The sequence below is a fragment of the Heterocephalus glaber genome, unplaced genomic scaffold, assembly GCF_053883595.1.
Source record: "Heterocephalus glaber isolate CG9 unplaced genomic scaffold, H.glaber_assembly_v1.0 deba00001538, whole genome shotgun sequence".
In the NCBI taxonomy this organism is placed as follows: domain Eukaryota; kingdom Metazoa; phylum Chordata; class Mammalia; order Rodentia; family Bathyergidae; genus Heterocephalus; species Heterocephalus glaber.
Genome location: NW_028258333.1, coordinates 3,735,482 through 3,750,410, shown reverse-complemented (window position 1 = coordinate 3,750,410; position 14,929 = coordinate 3,735,482). Strand labels below are relative to the sequence as shown.

Below are 14,929 nucleotides of genomic sequence, written 5' to 3'. Positions count from 1 at the left end.
GTTTCCAATAGTACATTTTGTACATTACGCCCTTTCCCAGGACTCCAGTAGACATATGTTAGCCCTTCTTTTTCTCCCTTCCGCTTCTGTTATACTTCATTTCCTGCATTTTCCCTTTCTTTATTTCTTCATCACATTTTGAGTGATTTCTTTTAGATCTCTCCTGCAATTTCTTAATTTTATTTTCAGGTATATGTGATTTGTTTCCTTTGTATATTGATTGCAATAATTTTCTCCTTTTATGTATGAGTTTTGTTTTTTAAAATCTGAACTCTTTCTGTTTTACATTATTCTGTTGTTGTTTCTTCTTTACTCTTTAGCAATTTTAAATATGCTTGCTTTATAGTCTTTCAGACTGTTCCATCATTGCTAGGACTCGAGTCATGATTCCATGTGTGCATCCTACTGCTTCTTTCTCAAAGATCATTTGCTCATGTGGTTTTCAAAGTCTCATTTGGTCTTATCTTTTGGAGTTATTTATGTAGTTCCTGGGGAATCTAATGGCTTTGGAAGTATTTCTATAGGGTGGCTTTGTATTGCTTCTATTGCGGGCCTAATGGTTTTACGTTTCCAGACTAGCATTTATGCTAGTTTCCTGGGTGATCCATTTCCTATAGCGTGCAATATCCTCTTGTGCCCTTCATCTCCATGCGGTACATGTAGGGCTTCAGTTGCTCTGGGGCAGGAGTCAGCAAACGGTACCAAGGTGCAAGTCCTGTCCTGCTTGTTTGGACATTGTCTTTAGCCACTTTGTACTATAGTAGCAGAGGAGAGCAGTTATGAAGGAGACCCGTGTCACACCAAGCTGAAGATATTTATCGTGGTCCTTGACAGGAAGATGGGAACCTTGTTCTAGGGTAATTTTTTCTCCCTATTCATAGCTCTGGGAGGGTGGCAAGCCTCGCAGCAGCTCTCCAGACTTGCAGTTGCTTCATTTCCCTTGCAAGCAGTGGGCAGCACTTTGTAGCTCCTGGATTTCTTTTTTTTTTTTTTCCCCCATTAAGTTTATTGGTACATTTTCGGTATACAATACAGTTATATTCATCATTGGGATCTTGTACCATTACATGAGTCTCTTGGTTCTTATTTTTTTTCCCCTTCGCTTGCCCTCCCTTCACCCCCTCCACCCTTCCCTATTTGCAAAGACCTTGTTTCCATTTTTTTCATCTTCTCATATTTTTTCCTTTCCATTTTTTCCCTTCCCCTACCCCTCCCAATTCCCCTGCTCTTTTAGACCTTTTCTTCCTGTTACACAATATCAGTTATACATTTTTAAAATTACAATATCGAGATCTAGGAGACATTACCACAGATTTCACAGAATTTAAAAGGATATAGAAAGCATATTACAAAAATCTTTTTTGAAATAAATTTGACAACTTCTAAGAAGTACCTTGGAAGACAAATTAATGAAACTAACTGTGGAGGAAATATAAAATTTGAATAGCACCTATTAAAGAAAGTATATTCCTACCTTGAAAACTTACCTATATGACAGCAGCAGGCTCATAAACATTTTAACTGATAAATTATATCAAACAATTGAAGCAGAAAAAAGAAGGAACACTTCTCTCCTCATTTTAGGAACACAACATTGTGCTAATCCTAAAACTGGATAAAGATAATAGAAGAAAAAAGTATGAACATAGATAGAAATTTGTTTAACAAAACAAACTATTGGAAGTCAGATCTGGCAGTATGTAGAAAGTGGTTTTGTTATAGGGATGGCAGTGTTGGCTCAGCATTGGAAGATCCACCCCCAAAAGTCATCATTTTAACAGAGGAAAGGAAAAAGCCATATGATCCTGTCACTAGTTGAAGAAAAAGTATTGGACTAAATTCTACAGCTGTTCATGGTAAAAACTATCAGGATCCTAGAAGTAGAACAGAACCTTCTCAACAGATTAAAGACATGTACTCCTTACTTCCAGCGAGAATGCCTTATATAAATGGAAAAGATACAATGCTTTCTCCTTAAGGTGGGGAACAAGGGCAGATATGCTTACTCTTTATCTGTCCATTAAACTTTGAAACCTAGTCCCTACCAAAGTAGTCTGGCAATAAAATGATACAACTAGGATAGGATTGGCAAGGTAGAAGCAAAATCTTTATATGTAGATGAAATGATCATCTACAGAGAAAATACTAAGAAATCTCTAGGAGCCCCTAGAACTTGTACTTGAATTTAGCAGGATTAGAAAACACAAGGTATATATAAAAATTCAGGTCTGTGTATACTTGCTATAAATGAAGAATTGGATATTGAAATTTAAAAGTTATGTAGGAGTACAAAGGACCTAGAATTTTTTTTTTTTTGTAAAAAAACAGTGTTGGAAGACATTTAGTACCTAATTTTAAGACTTCTTCTAAAGCTACAGTAATCAAGGCAGTGTTGGTGTAAGGAAAGACTTATAGATCATTGGAATAAAACAGAGAATCTAGAAATAGAACCACACATATATGGTCCACTGAGTTTTGAAAGATTATTTAACATTAGCATTTTATAGAATATAAACTCAATTCAAGAGCCGAGGAAGAGATAGTGTTTTCAGCAAACGGCACTGGAACACCTGGTATCCGTATATAAAAAATTAACCTCAACCCTTTTTTCCATACATGAAAATAACTTGAAGGGATCTATGAACCTAAATAAGAAAGCCTAAAAGTATAAAACTTTAAGAAGAAATTATAAGGGAAAATATTTATGAATTCAGGGTAGGCAAGAACTACCTAGGATACAAAAACCATGGTGTATAAAAGAAAAAAATTGATAAATGAGGTTCCATCAAAATTTAGAACTTTAAATGACATCATTAAAATGAAAAGTAGTCCTTAAACAGACCATATTTACAATGCACATAACCTATGAGCAGAATATATAAAGAATTCTTACAGCTCATTAATAGACAACCCAATTAAAATGTAGACATAAGAAGATGATAAATAGCCAGTACAGCACAAGGAAAGGTGTGCAACTCTAGAATCAGAAAAATACTAATCAGTACAATAATAAGATTGAATTATACACTCATTAGGGAGATGAAGTTCAAAGTTTTAAAAGCCTTGTCATTTTTCTTTTTGTTGGATTCTGCCCCTTTGCGTTTAATTTGTCACACCCAATAGATTCATTCTGCTGGGCTTCCTGGGGTTGTGATTCTCATTGTCTTTTCCTAGGGTATTGTCTAAAATTTTTTGGAGTGACAGTTTGGTATTCATGAAGTTCCTGAGGTGCTCTTTATCATGAAAGTATCTTATTTCTCCATCAATTTTGAAAGATAGTTTTGCAGGGTACATCAATCTGGGTTGGAGGCTGTTTTCCTTTAGGGCTTGAACTACATGATTCCAAGCTCTTCTTGCCTTGAGGGTTTGCACTGAGAAGTCTGCTGTGATTCTGATGGGCTTTCCTTTGCATGTAATTTGTTTCTTTTCTCTCACTGCTTGTAGAATTTTGTTCTTCGGTTGAATTTCTGGAATCCTAACTATTATATGCATGTGTGTAGATTTTTTTTTTTTTGATTAAGGCTAGCTGGAGTCCTGTATGCCTCACTTATCTGTATGTCAAGTTCTTTCCCCCTGCTTGGGAAGTTTTCTGCCATCACTTCTGTGAACAGATTTTTTATGTCATCTGCACTCTCTCCTCTTTCTTCATTGACTCCAATTGACTTCTTTGCATCATCTAGCAGCTGGTGGATTGATTTCTCATGTTCCCTTACAGTTTTAAAGCAATTTTTCTTTTCCTCCTCACTAATTGCAATCTTTTCTTTGGTATGTGAAATTCTATCCTCACATTGGTTCATTCTGCTGCGCAGACTTTCAATAGAGTTTTTAATCTCTTGCAAATCTGTTTGTATCTGTTTTATGGATTCCATTTGTTTCCTATGTTGGGATTCCATCATGTTCCTCAGATCCTCTATTTATTTGTCTGTTTCCTCTCTAGGTTTATTAATCATGTCTTGCTCCATGAGCAAAATCTTTACTGTTATCTGAGTAATTATTTCTGATTTCATTTTTCCCAGATCCTCTTTTGTTGCTAGTTCAGAGTCCAGGTGGTTGAGTATCAGATTGTTCCATCTTGTTTCCCTTTGGGGTTGCTGTAGGTGATCTGGAAGTCTGTTTTTGAGGCTTGCTTATGTTTTTTCTCATTTCCACGGGGCAGTTGTGCTTCTGGCACCCACGTGGCTCACCTTCCCTAGGGAGCTTCCTTCCGGGTGCTGGGACCAGCTGAGCTTCTCTGCCCTAGGAGCCTGGGATGGAGGTGGGGACCTTCCTTCTGTGTTCTGGGACCGGCTGAGCTTCTCTGCCCTGCCTGTCCGCAGTGGGCTGATTCGGCCTCCTGTATTTCTGTAGGATGTCAAGAGTGTGAGGACTGCCCAGTTCTGGCCCCACATTGTGACCCAGCCCCAGGCTCTACCAGGGCCCTTTGCCTGGCCAGTATGCATGGCCAGTCTGCTGCACCTCAACTACCCTCTGGCTTTCAGTTCTCTCTTTATTTTTGCTTCTGGGCATTTACTTTTCTTTTAAGCGCAGTCATTTTTCTGTTATATTTTGCTACCTTTATTAGATATTTGTAGAACATGGGGAGCTATTTTCTCTTGTTGCTAAATAGAAAATTCCCAATGTTAATTTATTGTTTATTATCAAGTTTTATTCCATTTTAGAACGAGTTACAGAAGTTCATGGATGTTACATTTGAAAAGATTCAAGACACAAACCAAGCTCTAAGTATGTTAAGAAAGTTTGAAAGGTAAAAATAATTTTCTAAATTCTATTTTCTAAATTGGGATAATATGAACATAGTTTAGTTTTGTTATTATTATTATTGTTACTATTATTATTTCATAGTCTAATCAAAGAAAAGCCTCTCTTGAGAGTCTTGAGTCACAAAGTTATAGTTTTTTTTCAGAGGATTATGAGGATTACCTCTTTGAAGAATAAAGGATTTGCTTTATTTTGGCAAATAGAGCATACTCTAAGCTTTGAATTATCTTGTGACTGCCACAGCAACACTGTCTAATATTTAAGCAATTAAAAAAAATTCTTCCCCTGGTTTTACCAACACCATAAGAATTGATACTATTTTGATGCTTTTCGTATGCTACAGAACTACCTCATTCTTTTCCATTAGCATCTGTTTTTAAATCAGTGTTCGTAAATAAGATTAGTAAATAACTTTCCGTTAATCCAAACCCTTTACTACTTTGCATTTTAATCAGATTGAGTATACCTAATCTTGGTATTGATGATAAATACCGGCTGATTCTCGAGAACTATGGGGCTGACATTGATATGATTTCAAAGCTGTATATGCAGCAGAAATATGACCCTCCTCTGGCTCGAGATCAGCCTCCCATCGCTGGGAAGATCTTGTGGGCCCGGCAGCTTTTCCGCAGGATCCAGCAACCCATGCAGCTCTTCCAGCAGCACCCGACGGTGCTGAGGACGCCCGAGGCCAAGCCTGTAATTCGCAGTTACAACAGGGTGGCCAGGGTCCTCCTGGAGTTTGAGGTTCTCTACCACAGGGCGTGGCTTCAACAGGTGAGCCTCTAAGACGCTGTGTAGAAGGTCCCCACCGTCTATACAGTGGAGTCCCCTCTCTGACATTTGTCAGGGACGTGCCTGTAGGCTGTTGCGTTTACATTTACTTTGTAAATCACTTGGCTCAAGCTAGGTAATTGATTGTGAGCCATATTAAAATCTGCTCATGGAGGAAAATAATTATTAATTTAAAATCATTAATTATGACAAAAGTCTTAAGCAAGGTAACAGAAAATTATTTTTATTTAACTTACAAACTCCTCAATGAGGAAATCCTGTCTATTGGTTTCCCTGTCCTATTGGTTAAGTTTCTTCCTTTTGGAAATTCAGTGAGATCTGGAATGTGTTGGTAAACACCAGTATATCTGTCTAATTAGACCCTACCAATACTTGTATTTCTTTGTAGATTATCAGGAAGGCATATCCCCATAGCTGTATTCATTGCACCTCTAGATAACTGAAAACTGAGTTTAGCAGGCTGTGAATTTTATTAGGAATGTAATTAAAGTCATCATGGAGCTAAATAGGCTTTGAGAAGTCTCCACTACTGCAGTGTCCACTTATCTATCAAGTGTGAGGTTCATGAATAAAACATTTTATTGACTTGACTGTGCAGTATCATCATCATGAACCTGAGTCTGTTTTCTGCATTGAACTTAGGAGAGCAAGTGATCCTGTTGTCTGTAATTTATGAAGCTCAAATCCATGCAAGGACAGTTAGTGATCCTGATTCTCAGAAATGGCTGAGCTAGATGCTTTGTGTACACATTGAGCTTTCTGATAGTAATGATACTGACTTCTTCCTGCAGATTGAAGAAATTCACATGGGTCTTGAGGCTTCTTTACTGGTGAAGGCTCCTGGCACAGGGGAATTGTTTGTGAACTTTGATCCTCAGATATTAATCTTATTTAGAGAAACAGAGTGCATGTCACAAATGGGACTTGAAGTCTCATCATTTGCAGCTGCCCTCTTCCAGAAACGGGATATATACAAAAAGAACTTCAGTAACATGAAGGTACAGTGCAGTTATTTTTCCTCTTCCTGGATAGATCTAGAGTGCATTTAAAAAAATCTGAGATGTGTTATACTGGATGACAGAAAGTGGCCAGGACTCCTGGAGCAGATGAGTGCAGGACAGTGCCTTGGCACGAGGCTGCAGAGTCGACTGGACCAGGCTCTTCAGACTTTATGCTAACACTGGAGGTTGGGGTCTAGTTTTGAGTGTACCAAGGATTCAGTGGAGGATTTTGAGCTGGAGAAAAAGCCATGGTATCGTTTATAATTAAAATCATTCTTGTTCCTGTGTGGAAAATGGGTCAAAGGAAGGCAGAAGTGTCAATGGGAAGCCAGTTTGTGGGCTGTTGCATTGGTCTGTCTTGGAGATGGTTGTAGCTTGAACTAAAATGGCAACAGAGACGATCAGAGAATTTGAGAGTTATGTCAGGCTGCAGGTTATAAGGGAAATTAAAGATAATTGAGGGGGCTACCATGTATTTCTGTGTGGGTTGCAGAATAAAATGCAGTGGCCCTGGTGGTAAGTCTCATTTATGAAGATGACAGTGATGAGCTAGTTTATTTTGTGGGAGAGGTGGTTATCAGTAGTTTCTTTCTAAGTATAAGATCATTTGCAGATGTCTGAGTGGAGATGTTATCCATGCTATCAGATATGTAAGTCTGGAGTTCACTGGAGCACTAAAAGTTGGAGGCAAACTTTTGACAGAAGAATATAGTTTTTATTTAATATTGTTCTGGATGAGAATTCTTATGGGGAGAATATGGACAGAGAAGAGTAGAGGGCTACTGGACCAAACATGGGGTTAGCTCCAGTATTGACTGGTCTGATAGAAGAGGAAAATATGGAAATACAATGAAGAACAGATTTTAAGGTGGGATGAAACCAGTTGTCAAGGCAGCCAAGGGCAAGGAAAACCTCATAGAGGTGGTGACAATCACTAGAGATAGCTATTGCTTCCCAGAGAATGAGACCCATGAGGTTAGAGATACAGCCATGGTATTTGACAACATGGAAACTATTATTAAAATTCCATAGTGGTTAACATCATATACTAACACTAAGGCAATGCACTTGCATAAAGCTTAGATTTTAAGCCATTTTCATGCTCATTATTTAATTTGATCTTTTCACCACTGTGTTAGGTAGGTGGGACAGAATACTATTTTATAGATGACAAAAATTGAGGCTCAGAGAGCTTAAATGGCTTATCCAAGATCTGTAGCTAAATGGCTAAAATAGAACCAGAACCTAGACTTGTCTTTCCCCTACTTCATACTCTAATAATAAGTTAATCTTGGCAATGGACAGACATTCTTCAAATGTGGACTCATAAAATTCTAGTTAGCATGCTGGAATTTTCTTTTATATTCTTGCTTTTTAGTAAAATTAATTAGTCCATCTACATATTTGCAAAGACAATATTATTACTAAGAAATCAGATTCCTATGACTATAAAATTGCTAATGATTATTTTGTCTGCAGAGTTGTCATTTCAGTTATCTGTTGCAGACAGCACACACTCCCAGAGTTAATGGCTTTTAACCAACATTTTGTGCTATCTCATGGTTCTGTGGTTAAAGAATATGAGCAGGGCTTGAATGGTGCACTCAACTGGATTATGGACTGGGGCATCCATACATGAAGCTCACCGAGGCGGCCTCAGGCTTGTAGAATTTCAGGAGCAAGTGGCACATTTAATGGGGAGGAGGCCACATGACTGTTGTGACAGCCTGGAACATCTGTCTCATAGCAGCTCTTCTGCTGAGCCCTGCTGACCTCCATCGGTCCACTTCCACTTCAGGGAGGGCACAGAGATCCAGACCTATGGGAGAGGAGGAGAGACAAAAATTTTTAAAGCCACCACAGTCGTAATGCCAATTTGAACATGTAAATTATCATCTGATTGACATTTATTATATCTTGTGGGTTTAGAGAATTAAATGTTCCTCCACAACATGAATGACTGGTAAGAGCAGATTTTGGCATTTTAGAGGGATGACCTAAAGTCCCCCCAGAGATGCAGAGTGCTGGATATTTAACGGTTTTCAGGCGTTTTACCTTTATGCAAAGTAGCCGAGCGCTTGGAAGAGAGTTGAAACCGGAAGAGATGAGCCAGCACAGGCTAATAGTGAAGAGTATAGATTCTGAAACCTATTTGATTTAGATTCAAACAATTATCTTTGGGTAAATTACTTTACCTTCTAAGTCTTGATTTCTCATTTGTAAAATGAATGAATAATACCTCTTGGGGTTAAAGGATTAAAGGTGAGAAGTAGAAAGCCTGCAGGGGACAGATTCTAAGAACTGTTTTTCAGGTACAATAAGACATGATAGATATTGAAAAATAGGTAAAGAGGATAAAAGCTTTAGGAAATGTGTAAGTAGCTGCTAATAGAACCATCACATTTAGGCTTTCCTCCTGTAGCTTTCCTGGAAATTGAAAAGGCATTATAGAAATTGAGGATAAAAATTTTATGAAGAAGGGATTATAAAGCCCATTGGGGAAATGTTGTGTTTAAAAAATTCTCCAAGCTCTGTAGGACTTCTTATATCCTTAGGGCAGTTTTGTCAGAATTATTAATATTAATTGTGGCTGACCGAAAGTAGAGATATTGTACACAGGGTTTTTCAAATGTATCCATCCAAGGATCATTTTTATTATGTACCATCTTGGACTTAATATTCCAAAGAAACATTTTAGGAATTATTGATCTAATATCGAAAGAATATTATTATTTGCATTACAGTTACAGGCTTAAAACAATTATATTTAGAAACACATTAAGTTACTTTCTTGTAGTTAACGATTATTACTATTGAGTTACCCTTAAAGGTAGAAGTATTATCGAACTATTTAAAAATGCTAACATGTAGGCAAAATCTCCAATGTTATACAATAACTAAATTTCAGTGGGGAACCAAAATATGTAATTTTGGATCATAAATATTCCCTCTGATAACAGCTAATTAATTAATAAGAAATATTGATTGATCATCTCCTGTGTTCCATCTGCAGTGTCAGGCACTAGGACAAAGCAAATAAAATCCTGGCTTTGTGTAACTTATAAGGATCATTCTTAGTACAGGGGTTGTGTATCAGAATGGATGCATTATTAAGTTGAAAACATCTTAGGTGAAAAACATATTTAGCACATTTAACTTACTGAGCATAATAGCTCAGTTTAGTCTACTTTAAATGTGATTAGAACACTTACATTAGCCTACAGTTGGCCAAAAGCATCTAACACAAAGCCTATTTTTATAATAAAGTGTTGAATATCTCATGTAGTTGGTTGAATATATGTCTAAAAAATGCTGGAAGCATCATAGACTGTAGGGTTTTGTTTGTTTACCTCATGGCTTCAAGGCTAAGTGGGGGCTTTGGTTCATTGCTGCTCCTAGCATTTTGAGAAGGTTCCAGATCAGATATTGTCAGTCCAGGAAAACATCAAAATTTAAAAATCCAAATGACTCTGAATTTCTACTGATCGCTTGTCATTTTCACACTATTTTATGTCAGAAACTATCTGTATTATATTTGGATAAGACAGAAAATAAGCGATGAATATTTTAAATAGGTAAATTATATAGTGTATTGGGATAAAGCAATAGGTGTTATGGAAAAAAATAGAAAGGAGAATACATGGCGTTGATTTACAGTCTTAAATAGGTTGTCAGGTAGGCCTAATTGAGAAGGTGCCGTTTGAGAAATTATTTGAAGGAGGTCCAAAGGCCCTGAGGCTGTAGATCAGCACAGAAGGTATGAGGGCAGGAGCAGGTAAGTGGGGGAAGGTGGTAGGAGATGAGAACCGAGAAGTAATGGGAATAACATTGGGTAGACCAACGACCTCTCCAAGTCTCTGAATAAGGACTTGTAGCTCTGAGTTAATGGGACCATGTAGCTGTATAAGCAGAGGAGCAACATAATCTCACTTAACATTTTGCAAGGTTCACTTCTGGCAGCTAAGTTAAGACTACAGTGTAAGGGGCATGGGTGGAAGCAGGGAGACAAGGTAGATCATTCCAATAATTCAGGTGGAAGTCTGGGGTGGTGGTAGCAGTGGGTATGGTAAGCAGATCAGATACAGAATCTCTTTTGAATAGAGAGCATGAATTCACATGAAAGTGAAAGGGGGGACTCCAAGATGACTGAGTTTTGGCCAGTAGGCCGGAAGGACGGAGTTGCATTAGCCGACTTGGAGACTGCTGTGGGCAGAGAAGGTTTTGAGGGAAGAGCAGACTTTCACTTGGACATGTTAAGTCTGAAGATGTCTATTAGAAATCCCAGCGTGGATACTAAGTAGCTGTTGGTATATGTGAATCTAGACCTTGGAGCGGGATGTTCACTGGAGATGGGTCTCTTTTGGCATATGGATAATATTTAAAGATGCAGCACTTAGGAAATCAACACTGGCTCCAACCCTCTCCCTGTGTGCCTTGAGCCTTGCATCAAGATTGGGCCTGTAGTTCCAGCAATGGGCTCTGGGGACCCAGACTCTTCTGATGATGAGTGTGGCCCACAGGAGGTGCATGTTGTGCCAGTGTACAGAAGTGGAAGAAAGAACCTCGTGATACAGAGGGGAAGACACTGTTATCATGGCTTCACATGGTTTAGAAAACTTACTTGAAATGACTTGACTTTAAAACTTTTCTCCCCTTTCAGGCTAAGAAGGATCTGAGAAACTCTTAAAGTTTTCTTCTTCATCCCCAGTTACAATTTATTGGACTCGAAGTTCATAATTATAGAAAGAGCCTTTGTTTTCTGTTATTTTGTTTTTACCATTCTACCTGCCAGGTTACCAGAGCTTTAGAGTTTAACCTTAAATAAAAGTAATTCTTTGACATAAAATGATATGAATAGGTCTTAAAAGTGGGGTATTAATAGATTATTTAACCCCATATCATTACAGATGATGCTAGCTGAGTACCAGAGAGTGAAGTCAAAAATACCTGCTACTACTGAGCAACTGATGGTTCCTCATTTGGCTAAAGTGGATGAAGCCCTTCAGCCTGGCTTGGCTGCCCTTACCTGGACGTCACTGAATATTGAGTCATATTTAGAAAACACTTTTGCAAAGATCAGTAAGTCTGTGCAAATTGTGATTATTCCTCAACTTTATAGCCTGAGTTCTTAATACATGTGTATAATTTCTTATTGATACAGTGATATAAGTAATTAAATGAGTATTACTCTTAAGCTATTCCATTAGGAATTGTACAAAAGTATATAAATTTAGTAATTTCCTGGAATGTGTAAATATTAACTGTTTAATTTTATCTCCAGAGATTAACTACATATTTTAATTTACTTTTACTGTTAGACATTAGAATTTAAAGAGTCTTCAGAATCATTCAACTTCTTGTACTAATCGGTTAGTGTATGTTGAGACCCCGATTTTAAAGGTATGGACATTTGGATGGTACAGAGTGCAAAGAAATAAGATATAAATGGACAAAGTTTCAACAAACATTATTTTTCCCTAATGAGGGATATAAAAGTCTTGAAAAGATATGTAAAGTGGTATATTCCATAAAATGGGATTTCTCAGAGTGCATAAGGTAACTTCACAGAAGACTGAGCTCACATCCATGGGGGAAATGTGCATTAAGTAGTAGGACAGGTTCACTTCCGGAGCCCTTTTCAGAACCTCTAGTTCAGTGCCAGTGTCCGTAGGATCTTCAAAAGGGACCTCTTCATGATGTATTTCCCAGAGTTCCTCGGCTCCCCCTCTATGAGAACATATTATCCCCTTATAGATCTTTGTGGTGGGTGGGACAACACAGTTTGTAACATGATAATGGAAAGTTTTTTCTCCCTGAAAGACTTAGATATTTCCATTCGCCTGTCCTATCTAAGGTTATCAATCTTTGCCTCTGCATGGCCCAATTCAGCCTATTTTTTAATGATCAGGAAACATCTTCCTCTCTTTATCCCCACTCCCACTTCCTCCTGCAGGCTCTGTTATGTTGACAGTTGGATCCAAGACTCTTTATTTTGGCTGTCTTGTAGTGGTTATGTCCAGTTTCATTTTCTCCCTCAATTGTCTACAGAGGGCTTTAAAATTAGGCTTTTTCTTCATTTTTTTTTTTTGTACTACTCTCAGTTGGATGTTGTCTTAATCACTTTTCTGTTGCTGAGACACAATATCTGACACCCACAACTTAAAAGAAGAGGTTTATTTTGGTTCACAGTTTCAGTCTGTGATGAGCTGGTTCCAAGGCAGAAATAGCATGGCAGAGTGACATGGCAGATGAAAAGCTGCTCAAGTCATGGAATCCAGGAAGGAGAGAGAAAGAGAGAGGAGAGAGAGAGAGAGAGAGAGAGAGGTAAATAGGAGGGAGATATGCCTTCCAGATCATGCCCCGAGTGACCCACCTCTTCTGACCAGACTCCTCCTTCTAAACGCACATTCACCTCTGAACTCTTCAGTGGATTAATGCATTGCTGACTGTAGCACCTCCACCATCCAATCATCTTCCAAGTCTCCACCTCTGAACACACAAACCTTTTAGGAGCATTCTAGATTTAAACCATAGCATTCTTCCCTTGGACCCCAAAAGAATAATGTCTATCTCATTATCCAAAATGCATTTAATCCATCTTTAAGAATTGCCCAAGTTTTAGCACTTTCAGCATTACTGAAAAGTACAAGTCCAAAGTCTCCTCTGAGACTCAAGGCAAACTCTTTTTTTTTCCATTAACTTTATTGGTACATTTTAGGTATACAGTACAGTTACATTCATCATTGGGATCTTGTACCTGTACATGATGTATCTTGGTTCTTATTTTTTCCCCATTCCCCTGTCCTCCCTTTACCCCCTCCACCCTTCCCTATTTACAAAGACTTTGTTTCCATTTTTTCCTTTTCTCATATTTTTTCTTTTCCCTTCATTTCCTTCCCCTGCTCCTCCTGCTTCCCCTACTCCTTTAGACCTTTTCTTCCTATTTCACAATATCAATTATACATTTTGATTCAAGGCAAACTCTTAATGTGAGCCCCTGTTTAAAAAAAGGGACAGAATAAATATTCCCATTCCAAAAGGGAAGATGGGATAGAAAGAAATTGGACTAAAGTGAGTCTGAAACATAGTAGGGCAAACATTAATTCCAGTAGCTCCATGACCAGCACTGGGGGCAAGATGGGTTGAGATTTGAGCTCCAAATGGCTTAGCAGTCCTGCCATACAGAATTGCTGGTTATAGCCCTCATAGCCTCTCTCATGTGGTGGTTCCACTCATTGCCTGTGGCTTTCCTGGATGGCTGAGCACTGTGAAATGAATCCTGAGGAACCACTTTCTTAGGCAGCCCTTCTGGAGCAAGAGGCCCAGGGACTCTCTTCTCAAGTGAAAACTATAGGTGGGGTCTTGATGACTCCGGAGATGCCCTAAAGCCATTTTTCCTTTTGTCCTGATACACAGTACTTGTTTTCTTGTTAATGCTAACTTTTTCAGCAACCATGCAGTACTTTGACCCAACTTTGCAGGTGCTTCCTTTCTGGTGAAACTGGAAACTTTTCAACTTATTCAACTCTGCCATTCGTTCTTGATTTTCACTATAAGTCTGGATAAAAGCAGCAAACAGTACCCATGCCATAGATTGAACATTGGGGTGCTGTTGCCCTTAATCTCAATCTCCTGCAAAGTCTCAGGACATGAGCACGATATAGAAACATTTTCTGCCAGAGCATAAAATACTTGGACTGTAGTTTAACTGCCAATGGAGTCCTTGTTCCTAACAGGAACCTCCTGAGTCTAGTCTTTGCTTTCTATCTTTCTAGCCTCATTTTGGTCTTATGACCTCCAACAAGAATCTCCCATTAAACTCAGCTTACAGAATTCTAGGACTTCCCTAGCCAGCATCTCTAAACCATTTTTAAACTGAAATAGAACCTAGTTTATTTACAATATGATCTGTTAAGATCTTGGCTTAGCAGTAGCTTTCTCTTCACCTTCTGAATAACTTAGGTGCTATATAATCAAGTATATTTCAGAAGTACTAGTACTGTGTTGATAAGAGAGGAAATAGAATGAGGAGTTACTATGGAATACTCCCCTCTTCCTTCTGCTTATTAGATGGGGAACTGGATTCAAAGACAAATTATAAAGGGGCCTTTGGATATGACTGAAGTGTATCTAAAGCTCATTATAATTTGAAGGTGGAATAATTTAAATACATTATCAGACAATTATAGCATTATAGGGGTGAAGAACAATGTAGAAACAATCTTAAGGAAGGCCATCAGTTTAAAGGTTGGAAGCAATGTTCCAGGGATGATAAAAGACTGCTAATTTTGCCTAGATGTAAGCAACAGCGGCAGGTGTAGAAACCAGTTTCTTTGCTTTCAAGCCAATGTTCTTCCAGAATACATCTCCCCAGG

General features: G+C 38.2%; 1 protein-coding gene across 5 annotated transcripts in view; it reads left to right on the top strand.

Moving 5' to 3' along the window:
* Nucleotides 1–14,929, top strand: part of Dnah5 (dynein axonemal heavy chain 5) — a 332,580-nt gene that overhangs the window by 101,041 nt on the left and 216,610 nt on the right. For all 5 annotated transcript variants that reach the window (XM_087189237.1, XM_087189236.1, XM_013072408.3 and 2 more), the window contains exons 13-16: nucleotides 4,659–4,744; nucleotides 5,214–5,535; nucleotides 6,345–6,551; nucleotides 11,462–11,633. In XM_087189237.1, the coding sequence (XP_087045363.1) occupies nucleotides 4,659–4,744; nucleotides 5,214–5,535; nucleotides 6,345–6,551; nucleotides 11,462–11,633 (787 nt within the window). The remainder of the gene's footprint in view (nucleotides 1–4,658; nucleotides 4,745–5,213; nucleotides 5,536–6,344; nucleotides 6,552–11,461; nucleotides 11,634–14,929) is intronic.